The sequence below is a fragment of the Trachurus trachurus genome (assembly GCF_905171665.1).
Source record: "Trachurus trachurus genome assembly, chromosome: 21".
NCBI classification, from domain to species: Eukaryota; Metazoa; Chordata; class Actinopteri; order Carangiformes; family Carangidae; genus Trachurus; species Trachurus trachurus.
In genome coordinates this window covers 21,071,449-21,089,692 of record NC_139899.1, presented here as the reverse complement: position 1 = coordinate 21,089,692, position 18,244 = coordinate 21,071,449, and the positions used below count along the sequence as shown (strand labels likewise).

Here is an 18,244-nt window from a genome sequence, read left to right as displayed (position 1 = left end):
CGCTTCAGATGTGTGGTTTGTTTTCATTTAAACAGAGTCAAAGATGAATGGTATTTTTTAGGTGACAGTCGGGCACAAGAAGGCTTCATCCACCCTCATTGATGACTGCATCGATAAGTTCCGTCAGCATGAGGTGGAGCGAAAGCGCCTGCGCCTGTTGAACGGCCAGCGAGGGTCCACAGAGAACCCCGTGGAGTTCCTCATTGGGGAAGAAGGAGATCCTCTGTCCTCTGTCCTGAATGAGAGTATTGAAGATCCTGAAGTCCCTGAGGTGGAGGATCTGACCAAGGGTGGAGGTACAGGCCTCCTGATGCATTTTAGCACAGTAACAAAAGGTCAAATGTGAATGAACAAGCAGCTTAAGTCACACTCTTGAAGCCTCACAGTCCTTAGTTACTGTTGCTGTGCCTGTCCAGCTTATCATCATTTCTATCTGGCTAATTAAAATACAGGAAGAAAAAAAAAAAAAAAAGATCAGATGATAATATGATCAAAGGGGATTACAGTGGCCCTGTATATGAATAGAGTATTAATAAAAAACCTGTTTTTGTAATTAATATGTTAAGAACAGATTGTCATATTTGTTGATGGTATTTCTTAGAAATATTATAACATCAAAAATGCCACATATTTTTTAATAGAAAATTATCTTTTAGTTCAGACATACATAATTACTCAACTTGACATGCTGCTGGAGGTTATTTTATTTTACCCAGGACATTTTCTCAACATACAGTATTATATAGAGCTATGAAAGAGTGGAATGTCCTTCCGAATTACGTTATACAACAAAGAAACATGGTTCGTTTTAAAATGAAACTAAGAGATTATTACTATATTTGGATCATAATTTTGACCATTAGTGTAAATCTGTAAATTGGGTCATGGCATCCTTGTGTGACAGGATACATAGTAAATGTTTTGTAATGATTCAATGTAGGAGCTGGTAATGTTTATGTTTAGTGTTTGTCTTGGATGTTTTGTTTGTATGTGTATGTATTAAGTATGTGTCTTCTGTATGTGTTTTTGTTTTCTATGTATTAAGTATGTGTCGTTTGCAGTTGGTTTGTATTGTCACTTGTGAAAAAGAAAAGACCCCAGGAAAAATAGCTGCTGCCTTGCAAAAGCTAATGGGGATCTTAATAAACCAAACCAAACCAAATATGGAATAACATTCATCTGTGTGTGCATCTGTGTGCTTCACAGGTAAAGGCCTCTCCAGCAGCGCCAGTCAGAGCAGCCTGCGGGGAACGTTCCCCGAGTGCATCCTGGAGGACTCCGGTTTTGAGGAGCCTCAGGAATTTCGCACGCGCTGCAGCAGCCTGGCAGGGAGTCTGCAGAAGAAGCCGGGGGAAGGCGTGCTCAAGGGCCCCACCCGCCGCAGACACGCCAGCGCGCCCAACCACGTTCAGCCGTCTGACACGGACAAGAACCGCACCATGCTCTTCCAGGTACAGGAAGTAAATACACTCACTACTGGAGTAAGTGGTGATGTCGATGCTGCAAGTTCTTGCTGATGTGGCATCTTATCTCTGGAGTCCAGCTGACTGCAGACTCTCAGGCCGTTGACACTCAGATGATTTATCATTCATCACAGCAATGGTCTCTCATTAAACCTGTGGCTCAGTATGCTTTCAAGTGGACCGAGAGCTCTATTATATCAGGATTACAGCCATTTACAGTGAACTAAAATGAATGAGTGCTGCGTGTGATTGTAGTGTACGTGGACACCGCACAATTTACAGCTGAATTGAGTCATAAGGAGACTTTATTCCCTTTGGACTGGCTCCAGAACTGTAAGTGTAAATGGGGTTTATAGACAGAACCTTAAATATACTCCTTTGTCAATGTGATGGATGTGTTTTTTTTCATTACCGCCAAGTCATAACTTGTTGAAGAACTTGATCCCTCCCGTCAAACCTGAAAACCTAATGCTTGCTATCGTCAGCGTGGCTTGTCACAGACACCCCTCCCCCCCCCCCCCCCCCCCCCCCCCTGCACGGTTGCCTGGTTGCTTTCTCACTTGAGCCCTCTGAGCTTCTAGTCACAGCAAATCACTTTTATGTGCTCGTGGCTGGCAGTTACAACGTAAAGGCCGCGCTCGGGCCAGTGTTCCCCCGCTTGAAGTTAAAGAGGCTGTAACTCCTAAGTAGAATTTGTGAGTGCAGCGCTCCTCCCCGTACGTATGGCTCGCCGGCCGCTTCATGAAAAAAAACATGCGAGGCTGCGGAGTGAGCCAGCTGCCATTCCTCACACACCATGCCCATTTCCTCATGAAGCTAATTTTAAAAACTAGAGCACAACGCTCAATATGATACTCTATGTAGCAGTCAATTATGGGAAAAATCGTTGGTGCAGACTTGTTGACCTTGATTTCGAGTGTGAGCGAGTGTGTTTATGTCTGTCATTGAGCGGCTCTCAGAATAGCCGTAGTTGTTGTTTTGAGATACTCAACACTGCTATCCTCTTCGCCTAAAGTCATATCTCCATGATCTGTAAACAAGATGAACATGTGATTGGTTTTTTGTGTGTGTGTGTGTGATTAAAAATACACTTTTGCATGTCACAGGTGGGACGTTTTGAAGTAAACCTCATAAGTCCAGACAGTAAAACAGTGGTGCTGGAGAAGAACTTCAAAGATATCTCATCCTGCTGTCAGGTTGGTTTATTTTTACTCATCGTATTTACACTAAAAGCCTCTCTCTCGTGTCTCTGCTGCAGCCCCAGTCAGCGAATGACCTCGAGACTAATTTCATCAGTTTCTCTCAGAGACATCTAATGCATTAATGCCCATCAGTGTTTTTATGTTCAGTCCTTCATTTGATGGCAAATGACATCTTTATCAGGGATGTAAGAATCTGGTTTTTTTACTGCCTGATGCAGTCCCGTTCCTTTCTGAATGGACATCCTGCATAAAGATAATGTAGTGTCTCATAAATGTAAAGTGGTTCTTTTTGCTAATTAAATGGAAATGGAAATGGAGAAAGTTAAGAGCCATTATGGTGTTGGTGACATGTGCTGTTCTTGGTTTCAGCTTTAATCACTGTGACTATTAATATACTGAAGTATGGCCTTCCCTTGCTGAGATTCATTCTTGTTTCCTGTTTGTCTTTGACACAGGGCATCAAACAGACCGACCATTTTGGTTTCATCTGTCGGGACCCATCAGAGTCTGGCCCCAGTCAGTATTGTTGCTTCGTTTTCCAATGTGCCAGTGAGTCTCTGGTGAGTCCCAGAAAAGACATAAATGAAAATCTCATCAGCTTTTTTTATTTTTATTTCATTCTCTATGCAATTCTGTCATCCTCTGTATGTGTGTGTGCTTGTGTGCACATTTGTCTTGTCTCCTTGTTTGACTGTGCATGTCAGGTAGATGAGGTGATGCTGACTCTGAAGCAGGCCTTCACCACAGCAGCCGCCTTACAAAGCAACAAAACCCAGATCCAGCTATGTGAAGCCTGCCCCATGCATGACCTGCACAAGCTCTGTGAGCGGATTGAAGGTGAGCCACGTGAACACACTCACACATCTTGCACTTTTCCTTCTGCTCAACTCATGAATATATTGATGCACGGCATGGTCTGCTTCTCCGAGTTAAAGCAGGATAAAAGACTATTCTTATTTTCCTCCTCTGTTTTTTTTAGGTCTCTACCCACCCAGAGCGAAGCTAGCCATCCAAAAATATCTTTCCCAGCTGACTGACAATGAACAGGCGGAGATTTTTGAGCGAGTTCAGGTAAGGTTCCTCTCTACTGAGAGGAAGAACGCTTTTTGCCTGGAAAACCAGTGACATGTTAACCGTTGTTTGGTGATTTGTTGTTAGGAACAGTTAATTTGAATCAGATGCTGCGTTTGATTCAGAGTACTGTATTTTGTGTGTTTGTGTGCAGAGATTGAAGCCCGGGTCAGACCAAGAGGAGAACGAGCTGGTGATTCTCCATCTGAGACAAGTTTGTGAATCCAAACAAAAGACCCACCTTCACATTGGAGAAGCTCCTCAGGTAAACACTTCATGTGCCCCATTTTATCGTCACCTAATGACAGGATGCCAAGATGCATGTGCTCCTTCACTTGGTGTTGTAACTCAGCCCCAACCTGAAAAGATCAATCCTCCATTTACTGGCAGAGAAGCATGGCCATTTTCTCTAAAATATCTTCTATACAAAATCAAACAGTATAGTGTGAAGGTCTAAAGAGCTTTTAAATGGGCTGTAGCATCCTTGTAATTTCAGAAAAATCAATTTAAATGGACAGAGAAGTCATTCAGGTTCAAGTGAAGTTTCCATGTCCTCTATGATTGTGAAGCAGGTCCAAGTTCGCTATTCATACTGTGAAAGTAAAAAAAAAAAGAGTACTTGGTTTATAGAGAAACACACACAGCCTTTAAGAGACTGAGCCTTAAAATAAGCTGTCAGGACTTCTGTAACATTGTGATAGCAGCCTCCACGGTAAACCCTGTCTCTGGACCCGTTGTCCAATCTTGCAGGATTTAGTTCCTCTGAGTGTTTTACCTGAAATCTGCAATATTTTTATTGCATTACTCAGAATACACTCAACCAATCGGAAGAGAGACTCAGAGCCTCCTCTCTTCTGATTGGTTCACCAACCTGTTATTACTAGCAGTCAGAGAGAAGCCTGGTAGAGAAGATATAAAACTACACGTATACAATATATCTTCTCATGGATCAACACTTGATTTTAAACACAGGAAAAACATAAAGTATAAGAACTTTAAAATGATTTTAAGCAGAATAGTGTCTCAGCCCTCTGGGTCTCTCTTCCTGCGAGGAAGCAAAATTAAACACTTCCCACCATCTATCCCATGATCTTGCCTGAGGAGCTGTATGTTGAACATTATCTCTCTAATGTCAGAGGTTCAACAACAGGTCCACTATTACTCAAACACCCGGAGGCCGCAGGCTATTCCTCATAGCATCAACCATGTGGTCAGCTACTGTACACTGAGTTTGTATACCTACTAATCACTGTTGCCACATTTAATTAATAATGTCGATTACTCTTCTGTCCTGTGTCCTTTTGTTGTCGTCGTCGACAGAATGCAGCCAACAGCTCGGCAGCAGCAGCGGACGGCAACGCCACCAGCAGTCGCTTCAAACTCGATATTCTCAAGAACAAAGCACGCACCTCCCTCACCAGCTCTCTAGAGAACATCTTTGCCAGGGTGCGTCTGAACAGACAAACACATTTCCCTTTCTGTGCCCCCTATATTTTGTCTTTATTTAATTTCCGGCTGTTTTTTTTATCCTCATTGTTTCTCTTTCCCTGTCTGAGTTCATTCCTGGCTCTTGTCTTTTACTTCTCCACCCCAGACTGAGTCATAGTCACTGTGCTGTTTACCTTCATGTGTCTTCCTGCTCAGTCTCTGTATCAGTTGCTCAGTTGTTTCTGTGTCGCTGTCATACAGGGGATTTGGATTGACCCATATCTGCCAGTGAGACAGCACAATAATTCCTTAGTAGACGGACCCAGGCGATCTGACACCTCTGTTGCCATCTGTCATTGTCTCCGAGACTGAACTTAGACTGAACACTGATGTTATTATTGCCTTAAAAAAAAGAAAAGAAAATACCCCTTTGTGTCATGCACAGAAAAAAATGGTTGTTAAATGTTTTTGATAATCAACATTTTTGTTTTTCCTTGTGTATTTCCAGAGGATGTTTAACATTATGTAACCATCTCTGTCACCAGGGTGCCAGCCGAATGCGGGGACGCTTGGGAAGCATGGGCAGCATTGGCAGTTTTGATAGAGTAAGTGTCCTTGCGGAGGAAGCAGAGACTTTCTAGAGCCTCGCTCAGGGGACTCTGGGAATTCTCACTTTTTTATTCAGTGGCTTTTAAAAGCATCTTACACTCCAACTCTGTCCTCGGGAAAGAAAGATAAGCATGCTTTCACTTTCACATCCGTGCCAGCAGTCGGAGGCTGCCTCTCACATAGATACACGATTCTGCTCCGTGTTATTCCCACATAGCTTCGTGATGAAGCTCGCATTGGCCAGAAGACAGAATCGTGCGGCAGGGAATGTGTTTACAGAGCTGTCCATGAACATTTGGAGGTTTCTGGCTTTACTGCCTCACTGCTGTGCAGAATGTGGAGTGAGGGTGTGATGTAGTCCCTTTGACCCCCCCCCCACCCTGACATATCACAAATCAGTCATAATGAAGTTAAAATCTCATTTAGCATTGCACTTCTGTAGCAATGTCAGATGCACAGTACTGTAGGTGCACAAAACAAAAAAATCGAAGCTGTAGAACCTACATATTATAAACCTAATGCCTACATTGCCCACAATCCTCTATCCCAGTCATGGATTTGGGTATGCAGTAGTACCTGATGCAACCTTGAGCCACCAGCCTAAAGCAGAGATGAGGAGGTCTAACTTTAAGGCCTTGCATAACTTTTTACACACACGCAGAAACCTGTCAACTGACTCTGATGTGTAGTGTCAGTGAAGGATGTGGTGCTCATGCTGTGAAACACACACAGAGAGACATGAACCAGACCCTCCCAGCTGCCATACAACTTCTACTTTGCCTTTTGCATCAGTCGTGTTATGTCAGATTTAGTGGAAGTGTGAGCTGAGTGGAAGGGAGGGAGGGAGGAGGAGGAGGAGGAGGAGAGGGAGGGGGGCTGTGGATTCACATCAGCCTTCAAGTGGCAGCTCCAAGCAATGGGGGCGGATTTTATTAAGCTGCTGCATCTCTCCCTTTTTCCACCAAATCGACCGACACTGTCTGCTGAGGCTTTACAACAATCGGATCAGTCAGTCATAGTCACGGCGACACACACAACTCTATTTATGAAGAGCAAATAATGTTGTAGGCAACCTCTGGGAGATCATCCTCCCCCCTGTTTCTATGCGGAATTAACAATTCATTATTACTCTACAGTGTATTTAAGTATTAATAAAGGACAGTGCGGTGTCATCACACTCTGGTTACCTTTTGTTATGTTTCGCACAATCAGAACAATGTTGTTTGCCTCCTCATGAAGCGAGTGAGTCGTCATCTGGGGGATTATGTCAGGATGCCAATAGCCTGGTAGGCAGGAAATCCAAGTCAGGATGTCCAGTTTCTTTTGTGTCCATGCATGTCCTGCCTTTCTCTGCTCCTGCACCCCCACACACACTCCGGTCACAGGACACAGCGCACTGCTCGAGCGTCTGATCTGTGTCACTTCATCTTATCAGTTTCCTCAAATGTGCAAATCAAAATTAAGCCATTCAGCTGACAGCAGCGCTATCTAGTGCGATTTACACACACTGACAATCAGCGAGGCGACTGTTACTTGCGAGATAGAGACAGTGTTGCCATTAGATGTTACTTTTTTTCTTTCAAATTTCTCTTTGCACATTAAAAGACGCAGCTCTAATATCACCGAAATCCTCCTGTCATGTGTTATCTTGGAGAGGGAGGTCTTTAAAAGCATGATGGGAGGAGATTAGAGAGTTTTCATGCAGAGTTTCAGGGGCCAAAGATCCTCCCCACCAATGGTGTGTGATGCTGTGAGTCACAGGACATTGTCCATTAGAATACAATAGATATGGGAGTTGTACTGCCAGGCATGAGGCCACAAAGTGAAGTCTAGAGTTGAGAGGAAAGCTGAACCTGGACTGAGTCTGGCTGTGAGGGTGTCACTGGCTAGGTGAGTGCAGACCTGTAACTTGAGTCAGTGAGTGTTGTGTCTTGCTTCAGCCCGCGCCTCCGAGTAGCTCTACAGTAGTAGCTGTGTGAGACATTAAGAGTGAATTTCAATCTCAGTCCTTTTGCTTATTCCTGCACAGCTATTCAGAATATTTGAGTGAAGCTAAAGGTTTTATTTAGTTATGTATTATGTGTTTTTTTTGTCATTATTCACCATTGTGCCATTGTGTCACGTAGCTGCACAATCAGATCAGAAAATCCAGCCATACTGAAAAATATTTAGATACAAAATCTCATGAATAAAACACTTTTGTCCCTACCCAGCAGGATGAGGAATCCCCCAGTCACTCCCCTCCAGGTTCCCCTCCTGCTTTCCCCGATGACGACCCGGAAGGAGGCCTGCAGTTCCGTCGGCGTGCCCACACCTTCAGCCATCCACCCGTGAAGAAACGCATCTCCTTCGAGGGCCCGCCGGTCAGCCTGAGCAAACACGCTCCTCTGCGCAGACAACAGTCCGTCAACCAAGAGCTGCTGCAGAGCAGGTAACCCGCGCCGCACCTGTCGCTCACTGCATCGCTAGTTTGAACCTCTGGGAAAGAAGGAATGATCAGTGCAGAAATATGCCGAGGTTGCAGGAGTTGATGTTTTTTGCTGAGTGATCTGTACTAAAATTCTTCCTGCAAGGTTGAGCTTCTGTGTTCTGTTTGAAGATATGGCTAATGCTAACTGTGCTCAGAAAATCAGAACCTGTTGCTTTTCTTTTAATCGGTCTCACACTAACTAAATATTTAGTTGACCTTTGATGTGCACACAGACAATGTGATCTATTTGCAGCACTTTGATCAATTCTAAATCTCTCCACCTCCTGCTCCTCTATCCTTGAACAATAGCATCACAAGTTTCCTGTCACTGTTTTGATCCCTCATGAATTCCACCTTGTTTTTTCTTTTTTGTTTTTTTTCTGTGCTCCCAACCAGAAGGCCTTTTTCTTTTGTGTAATGTTTGTTTTCCATTTGTGGGCATTTTTCATGTGTGGCTCGCCCAGTCCCGTGGCGGTCTCGAGAACGCGCAGCGTTTCGGAGAGCGAGTCCTCCTTCAGCCTCCCCTCCTCCTTCTCCGCTCCCACTTTCCTGAAAAGCTTTTACCAGGGCTCCCTGGGCTCCCTGAGCTCCCTGGCAGACAGTGGGAGCCTCAAGAGGTGAGAGGGGCTGCACAGACAAAAAGCCCCCTGCTTAGACCCAAACACACCTGCCAGGGGTTTTGACAAAAGGGGGAGGAGATGGGTGGGAGGGACGAACTGGTCTTTTGCTGGGATGGCAGTCGCCGCATTCATGTTGGCTGTCAAACCTTTTAACACACCGCCTTTTTTTGTCCCTGTATCTCTGTACTCTTCTCCTGTCTATCAACAACAACTTTCTATTAGTAAAGATACTTTCCAGCTATTTCTTTTTTCCCCATCGTCTCTGTAGTTGGACACACCCTCTTCCTGTTTCACACAGAAATAGAGGGGGATGCTTACACCTCTCTTGTTGCATTTGCATGTGACTTTAAAGTCTTTTTTGTTGCACTTTTTGCACGGCCAATCTGTATCTAAGCTGGATTTTACAGTCTTCATTAACAACATCTCTCCTGACCAGCCGTGGTCACAATACCTTGAGGATCGCTACTCTAAGCATCGTGCTGATTCAGTTAAGTGATGTACTTATTTTTTGAAAGGTTGCTGTCAATATTCAGCAGCACTAATTCAATCAGCTAATAAAGGATGTTCAAGAAAAGCCGACATGCCTCGGATGCGCCTGACAGTCTCTAGATCTTCTCTCCTGGCGCTGCCTCGACAGGGTTAGGTGTTTGGTTGGCAGATCGTAAAGGTTAACATTTCCATTATGAATGAGAGTCAGCGGAGCAGACTGTTGTAAAATGTCATATCCACAGGATGTTTTTCTCATCTGACAGCTGTCCAATCTCCGAGGCAGTTCCATTGATAATGCTGTGAAAGGAGCGAGGCGTGCTTTTTCAGAGTGGGTTTAAAAGACCACTTTGTAGAAAAAGCCTCAACCTGCTGGGTATTTAAATCTAAGGATGTCAACATATTCACAGCCAGATCTGCTTTCTGTGTTACTGCGAGTTAACTTTTCCCCTTTCTGCTACTTTTCTTTTATGACTCAAAAGACGGGAAAACACAATAATAGTTAAAGTGTCAAGTGAGGTATTTCCCTTTGTTAAAGAGCCACTGTTAAATGTGCAGAACAGCAGTAAGAGCAAAATGGTTGTCCCTGTGACATTTGCCTCAGTCCAAGGTCACTTCCTGTTTTTCGTTGCCCACATGATCAGACAAGCACTTGCTTGCTGACCAAGCTTATTATCTACTGTAACTGAAGTGATCCTCAGCGTGTGGCATAAAAACCTTGTTTCTTATACATAATTTGAAGTATTAAGTGGAATTTATTTTCTTTTTTTCTATGTCGAGCATTAAATTCCAATTTCCTCTGAACTGCCATGACCCAGTGTGGTGGCAGTCTGTAAATGAAACAGACTGGGGGCCAGAGTTTCAAAATATTTATTTACACACACACATAATGTCATATTTATATGTCTATGGGAAGTAAAAAGTGAACAAACAGCAACAGGGAACAAACAACATGACACAGTTCATCTATTGTAATGTTTCAAACAACAACCTCATGGTCAAAGTGTCACATTTACAGTATAAGTAACTCAATCTTACTCCAAAGAAGAAGAGAGAAACTTGTTTTTCTGCTTTCATTGTACTTGATGTAGACTTTAGTACCTGCATGTGCAAACAGTATTTATATAACACAAATGTTTTAATACCACATCATTATCACCTTCCAGAAAAATGTTCTTGTGTTTGCACTTCACATCTTTATCTCAGCCAGCTCCTCTGCAGAAAGCTCACTTGTAGTGTGTTAAAACAAACAGCAGGTGGACTTCACAGACCCTCACTCAGTTTTGTTTGTATGATAAATCACTTAAGTGTTTACTGTTGTGGTTGCACCATCAAAATTAGCACTTCACATTTTGGCAGCTCCCTGGTCCAGTGTTTTTTTTTATTTTATTTTTTTTTATCAATGTAGGCTATATGTCGTTTTACCCACATTTAGTGAGTTGATAGGTATGAAATTCAAGCTTTGCACGAACTGGGCACATCTTTAGGATAAAGACATCTGCAAATTGAGTACATGTGAACCACGAGTAGCTGGGAATAGTAGCCCAAGCAGCTTTTTCACCAAGTTTTTCTTCTGTACAAAAAAAAAAGCTACTTCTTGGCTGTTTGTGTGGCAGATGTTTGTTGTCATTTCACATACTAATGAGCTGCTGCTTTATTAACAAGGATTCTCTGGAATCAGCTCATGTGTTATAACTGTGCGTCAGGTTCATCTGGAACCAGTTTGAAGAAGCTGAGATGGAAAGCCTGTATAAGGTTTCTTACGTCTGAGATGAGGTGTGTGTGTGTGTGTGTGTATGTGGTGAAGGTGTGTGTGTGTGTGTGTGTGTGTGGGGTGAAGGGGTGTGTGTGTTTGCATTTTGTAAAAGAGTGCTGAAGGAGCATTGGTGTGTTAAGACGACACCTGACTGATTTATCGGGTGTCTGTGACACTGCTGTCTTCTCTTGTAGCAATGGTGAAGGCAGGAAGAGGACCCTGTCCGGGTGCAGCAGTGACTCAGTGAGTGGCGGTCTCCCCCCGACCCCACGCAGGGTCTCCTGGAGACAGAAGATCTTCCTGAGGGTCGCTTCGCCTATGAACAAACCATCTGCATCCATGCAGAACACAGGTCTGGTAACATTATCTGTCTGAGCAGTTTCAGGGAAGGGGTAACATGATGCACAATGAATATGCTCTGAATAATCCACAAGTGCATAGGAAATGAGTGTGTGGCAGGGGGAACATTTGATTCAGATGAAATTTATTTTCTGAAAATTCAGACTTTTTAAAATTGCAAGAATATGTGTGGAAAGCAGTAAAGGTTGAAAAGGACCGAGCTGCTGACTGCAACAGTAATCCTCCTCCTACCCCTATTGTGTTGTTGAATCTCCTTTCCTCAGCTTACTCTGGGCATCTTAAAGAAATGCAGCCAGCAGATTATTCCCACATTCAGGAAATCTTGGCCAATGGACATCATAAAATTGTCAATGTCATGCTTCGTAGGATCATATTTTGTTAATACTGCTGCTGTGAACCGTGTCATGGCATATCAAAACGATAGTGGTGCTGTGGTGAGAGATCTGGTCACGTGACTTTATTTGAATTGCCTATTTTTTATTGTTGTAAAGCACAAATCCTCACACATCCAAAATACCATTTATGTTTTAAACCTCAAACCCAAACACTATTTTTTTGGTTTTTCTCCACCGGCTCCGGAGAAATATATCACTGCTAAATGATGCACATTTCATCACCAGTTAGTTATACATGGTGCTGCTCAGTTAACATTACAATGGTTGGCAGTGACTGTCGTTTCTATAATAGTAATAGTGGATATCTGTAGTGTTGCATGGTATTACACAGTAAATAGTTTAATTGTCTAGTGTTATCACAGGGATGACACAGTACAGATGAACCACATTGCACACTTGGATTCACTCCTATAGGTAAAATTAGAGCTGCCAATTTACCTAGTGTGTCTCTGGCCTGTGGCATGAAGCTGGACAACCCAGAGGGAGCTTCCACCTTCCACATGCCGGCTCCACACAAAAAGGGTTAAATATAGTGAGTTAAATATATTTCCCATTCTCATTTGTTTTTTTTTTCTATTGGTGTCTTAGATCGCTTGGATGTGAACGAGCTGTTGCCTCTGTCCCCTCGCTCCATGGACTCCAGTGTGGACCCTTTTGGGCGTCTGCTGCCTGGAGAGAAGCCTAAGAAGACGGGGGCCGACTACCGGACCCTGTGGAAGACCGCCATCCACCAGCAGATCCTCCTTCTGCGCATGGAGAAGGAGAACCAGAGACTGGAGGGTGAGTATCAGTCACTACTGTGGATATAAAGTATTAAAAATCAGCAACAATACACATGAATGACAAAAATAAAGAACACAGTGTCTCTAACCTTGAAATGACTAGGTCATTCACTTTGATGCTGTGTGTTTTAGTATTTCTGCAGACACTGCTAGTATGTATTAATTCACCATGGCAATGTACTGTTGTATAGCCTATCTCTTATCAAAGTTTCACTCTCTGACACTTAGTTTCTTAACTGAGGCTTCATGAGCGTGGACAATAGCGAGCGACTATTTTCCGTTCATTTTGAGAGGTCAAACGTTTCCGTGTTGGTTTGAGATTCTGGGGCATAGTTATATTTGGATCTAAATGTTGCGCTGTGGCACACTGGCACACATTTCAAACACATGAGCAAACATTTACGTACACTCAGTAGGGTAAAGTGCATGAAAACTACTGGTCTTTTTTGGGGGGGAAGCCAGCAGTAGCGGCACAATTAGTTCAGAGTTCAGAAACATTAACAGGATATAAAGAACAGTAGCTTTGACAAAACACCGCCCTCTACTGGCCAAGGTTATCCAGGGTGCATTCCAAAGCCCTTTTTTTTTAGCTCTCTTTTTTTCTCGCTCAACTCCTCCCCTCACAACCACTTGTCCCTTAACAGGAAGTTAACAGGAGACAACAGGAGGGGTAGAGAAGGAAAAGGAAATTGAGGCCATTTGGGACAGTTAATTAACTGCTTTATTGTAAGAAATAGCTCATTAAAATGAAGTTGCATGCAAAAACCTTGTAAATGATAAAAAGCGCTCACTCAAACCATGAGAAAAAAGTAGCTTTAACAAGAAAAGGAGGAGGTGGAGGGAAAAAAATGAGAGTTTTATTATTTTTTTTAGCCTTGGGAAGCACCTGGCATGTGTAGCCTTTTATGAGTTACTATACCAATACATCTCTTTCCTTTTGTTTGTTACTATGACACCAATGCTGGTCTGAGGACCTAACTGTGAATAACCGTTATCAATAGAAGGTAAGCCATATAAAAGGAGCCCTTGGTATCAAGGCAGATGGTTTGCATGGTTTTGGGTGTTGGTTATTATATTCATTCAATTCCACTTATTTTGTTTGCATGTTCAGGGACAATCATACTTCATGGTGTTTCTGTTCCTTTGGTCCTTGGCCTCCTCATGACTAAAGCATAATAACGATGGAGATTTGATGTCAGTGTGGGTATTGTGGTCTGTGTTTACGTGGTTACTGGTGGCATAAGGTTCAGCTCTCAAGTATGACATCTTTCTTTTTATCTGTTTCATGCTTTACCAAAACAAACACGAAAGGGCTTCATACTTTTCTAGAAAGCCTCCTCCTACATCAGTCCTTGGTGATGATTTTCTGCTGCAACAAGAGAGTATCAATCATTAAACTGATGTTGAATATGTACATCTCATCCGTTTCATCTCTTTTTGATTCTGTCGACCGTGCCGCAGCGAGCAGAGATGAGCTGCACATCCGCAAGATGAAGCTTAACTACCAGGAAGTGGGCCAGTGCTCCAAAGATGCACTGGCATTGTGGGAGAGAAAACTGACCGCCCCGGGCAGGACGACGGTCCCACAAGACAGGGAGGAGATGTATCGCGCACTCTGCCAAGGTGAAAGATAGATGTGTGTCTTGTGTTTTAAGGGTGCAACAAAAGGAAGGAGAGAATAAGATGAAGAAATAATCTTCATCCTTCATCTTTGTGTGCAGGGGTTCCCAAGGGCAGACGTGGAGAGGTGTGGTTGCTTCTTTCCCATCAGCACCGGCTGCGTCACCGGCTGCCCCAGCGCCAACATGCGCCGGACACCCCGTACCAGGACCTGCTGAAGCAGCTCACCGCACAGCAGCACGCTATTCTGGTGGATCTAGGTTGGTACAATATTGTAAAATAAGGAGGGGAGGGGTCACAGAGAATTAGTGTTTTATACATATGAGGCATGGGGGGGGAGAAGTCTTAAGACGGATTCAGCCTCAGCTGCTCCGTAAGAGGAAGATCCTGTTAGTGTTTGTGGTTGTTGCGTAGCTAGTCCTGTTATTCTTACTTATTCACGGGTGAACTGCCTCTTACTGTCATGTTGACGAAATATCATCTGTCTCCCTGTGCCTCAGGCCGGACCTTCCCCACCCACCAGTACTTCTCAGCCCAGCTGGGTGCAGGGCAGCTTTCCCTTTACAACCTCCTCAAAGCCTACTCTCTGCTGGATACAGAGGTACATACCATAATCCTGTTTCCCCCTCAATAAATCACTGTGAGGCGTGCGAATAATGTGGTGAATATCATGAAACTGGTAAATCATAGTAGAAGCAGCAGTGACTGTGCAATTTTGTTATTAGAGCCCCCTAGAATATTACTGAAAAGACTTCTATAAAATAGCTTTTACTTCTTGATGTAAAGGCTTTTATCTTCGGTTTTAAATCTTGGTTTCATTCTCTCTTGTCTGCTCCATCTGTGTCACATTGTTGAAATGCATTGCATGCTTCCTTCTCTGGGGCATGTGCTGTAATATTTTTTTGTGCCACACAGGTCGGCTACTGCCAAGGTATCAGCTTTGTAGCTGGAGTGCTGCTGCTGCACATGAGCGAAGATCAGGCCTTTGACATGCTGAAGTTCCTGATGTACGACTTCGGCATCAGGCGGCAGTACAGACCTGACATGGTGTCTTTGCAGGTCAGTGGGTGAATGTGTGGACACAGACCACCTTGGTATGTTATTAAAATGATCTCTCTTTTTTTTAAGCAATGGATCTCTACATTCTGCTTGTTGATTTAGGAGACTGTGATAGACTGCATGGGCACAAGGGATTACATGTTTAAGAGTGTTTTTTACACATATACTGGTTACAGTAGGTCGGCCCAACTGAAGTTTAGGCCCGAGTGCGGCCCGTTTGGGTCAGTGTGAACACAGCAATCGCACTCAAGTGTGCACCAAGAAGGCTGTACGTACTAAGTTTCTAACTTGCTGTAAGAAGTTGAACTGTGCTTTCAACTATGTGGCTCATTAGTCAGCAACTGCAAACACCAGTCAAGTGCCTCCACCTCTTGTTCAAAACCACGCCTGCATGCCTGCCCTGTTAGCTCCAGTTAAACATCAGCTGACCTCACCTGGGCGACAGCGTCAGCAGGCGTGGTAATGTTTAATCCGTGTCAGGTAACCATGTAGCTGAGCACAGGTTCTCCCCCGCACCCGCAAGAGCAACCTGAAGTTTTTCAGAGACTACAGGATTTGTGCCGTTTTTTCTTTGTTGCACTGGGTTGAGTGCGAGGACATAAAGGTACAGCATGTGTGTGTGTGTTTTTTATGTGTGTGTGTAACTGTCAGGAAACTGTAAGACTGATAACAGGCTAATTTTAGCTCGACCTGACTTCTGCTTCTCTTTTCTGTATGCTGTGGAACTTGTCAGGATCATGGTAATGTGTTGCAAGAGAGTTAATGTTGCTCATCAAATGCGTGTCAGGGCAAGTCTCTAAAACAGTTGTGGAGCTCCCTTCTTATTTGACAGCTGGTAATATTTTTTTGATTACATTGCTAAACTCTTCCCTTGCAGACCCAGATATATAACAATTTGTTCCCACACAGCTTGTTTCAACCTGCATTGTGTGTTTTTTATGCTTGTTCACATGACGTGTCTGTGTCTGTGTGTGTTCTCTCAGATTCAGATATACCAGCTCTCCAGGCTGTTGCACGACTACCACCGCGATTTGTACAATCACTTTGAAGAGCACGAGATCTGCCCCAGCCTCTACGCAGCGCCGTGGTTCCTCACCCTCTTCGCCTCACAGTTCCCTCTTGGCTTCGTGTCCCGCATCTTTGGTATATTTTTAGAATAATGGCCCTCCTGTGTTTGCTCACACACAAATGCTTATCAGCGCAATGCCATTTGCAAAAGAGGCTGGCATTTAAACGGCCTTGAAGGTTTAAGTGTGCAAAGAATTACGTTGCTTGCTTATTGCTTGTGTGGGGTTTGATATTTTTTTTTCTTTTTCTGCAGATTTTGTATTTGCCCAGGGGACTGAAGTCATCTTTAAAGTGGCCCTCTGTCTGCTGAGCAGCCATGAGGGGGAGATAGTGGAGTGTGACAGCTTTGAGAGCATTGTGGACTATCTGAAAACTACACTTCCCACCCTCACTCAGACACAGATGGAGGAGACCATTGCCAAGGTACAAAGTGTGAAGTTCAAGGAAATACAGTCTCGGGTTTCCAAATAATTAAGCCCAGTGAGCCATGGAAACGTAATACATATTGCATGGTTGGTCGCTGGTTAAAAGCTTCTCAGTGCTTGTGGTGGAAGGAAAATGTGTTACAGGGCTGTTAAAGGTTCGCATTACTTATATACCATAATGTGAGAACAATATTATTCTTGTAATCGCTCTGGCAGTTTGTTTACTTCACTCTGGTCCCATATGGAAAAGAGACTGAAGCAAAACAATATACCGTATACAAAATTTCACTTCAGATTTATTCCAACTATAGCTTTATCAATGGCATTTTGATTTAATGTGTATTTACAGAATAAAATATAAGAATTGCTTTCAATGTGTGCAGTCTTTGAGATAATACCAACCACTCTGTAACAAGCAGAAGTGTTGTTTTAGCATTTGTTATCGCACATGTATAATTTAGTACTTACTTTATATGTGCATACAAATATATACTTGTATAAAAGAAGGCCTGAATCATTACCCAAACTAGCTGGACACAATAGCACAATAACAGTTGTGAACAGTGTATTTAAAGTATCCAACTGACCCTCTATTGAGTATCACCAGGATAGTGTGTGTTTGTGTGACTGACTCAAAATGAGCTATCGGTGTATCTTTAAGAAAACGACTTATCCTTAACTCCACTGATACACTTGATGACCCGAGGCGTGGTGGCAACTGTCTCAGTGTGTGACCTATCCGTTTGCCAGGTTGTGGAGATGGACATCTCCAAGCAGCTGCACGCGTATGAGGTGGAGTACCACGTCCTTCAGGATGAGATGTTAGATGCTGGACCGCTGCCTGATGACTCCGACCGGCTCGACAGACTGGAGAAAACAAATGTGCAGTTGAAGAAACAGAACATGGACCTCCTGGAAAAACTTCAGGTAAAGAGGAGGAGGATCAGATTCAATTTCAAGATCATCTCCTTACCCAGTACCATTGAAACACATTAATGTAAATTTTGGTGAACAATTAAATGTGGGTAAATTAATACTTCCCTCTATAGGAGGATACATGGCTGATAAAGGGCTCTGTCTGTACTAGTAGTATCACAGACTACCCATAGGTGGCGATAAAATACAAGCTAAAAACATAATGGAAATGCTGGAAAGACAAAGGAATTGAACTCTTATTCATGCGAGAGTGCATCTATATCATTCTGATCAGTAGCATGTTAATCAGGGCAGCAGGACAGGCAGAGTCACACCTCATGGTCCTCATGCTAATGAAGGTCGGAGAGGTATGAAGTTTCTCTGGTCTCTGATGTGACATAGAAAATGTTGTATTTTTGAATCATGGTGTTGGATAAATGTTAACCACAGTACTTAACAAGTGTTCTAGAGAAGCTGCGGGCTCTGTCTTAATTATGGTCATGTTTGATTACACT

General features: G+C 43.4%; 1 protein-coding gene across 3 annotated transcripts in view; it reads left to right on the top strand.

Moving 5' to 3' along the window:
- tbc1d4 (TBC1 domain family, member 4) overlaps positions 1–18,244 on the top strand; it is a 28,072-nt gene that overhangs the window by 6,932 nt on the left and 2,896 nt on the right. The window contains exons 3-22 of one of the 3 annotated variants that reach the window (XM_083997219.1): positions 62–296; positions 1,207–1,451; positions 2,570–2,659; positions 3,121–3,225; positions 3,370–3,502; positions 3,645–3,736; positions 3,891–4,001; positions 5,057–5,182; positions 5,710–5,769; positions 7,990–8,204; positions 8,708–8,860; positions 11,300–11,457; positions 12,449–12,640; positions 14,104–14,265; positions 14,364–14,522; positions 14,763–14,863; positions 15,178–15,321; positions 16,305–16,464; positions 16,643–16,812; positions 17,565–17,741. In XM_083997219.1, the coding sequence (XP_083853345.1) occupies positions 62–296; positions 1,207–1,451; positions 2,570–2,659; positions 3,121–3,225; positions 3,370–3,502; positions 3,645–3,736; positions 3,891–4,001; positions 5,057–5,182; positions 5,710–5,769; positions 7,990–8,204; positions 8,708–8,860; positions 11,300–11,457; positions 12,449–12,640; positions 14,104–14,265; positions 14,364–14,522; positions 14,763–14,863; positions 15,178–15,321; positions 16,305–16,464; positions 16,643–16,812; positions 17,565–17,741 (2,988 nt within the window). Of the gene's footprint in view, positions 1–61; positions 297–1,206; positions 1,452–2,569; positions 2,660–3,120; positions 3,226–3,369; positions 3,503–3,644; positions 3,737–3,890; positions 4,002–5,056; positions 5,183–5,709; positions 5,770–7,986; positions 8,205–8,707; positions 8,861–11,299; positions 11,458–12,448; positions 12,641–14,103; positions 14,266–14,363; positions 14,523–14,762; positions 14,864–15,177; positions 15,322–16,304; positions 16,465–16,642; positions 16,813–17,564; positions 17,742–18,244 lie in introns of all 3 variants that reach the window. The other 2 variants (XM_083997218.1, XM_083997220.1) reach the window with 2 other exon arrangements.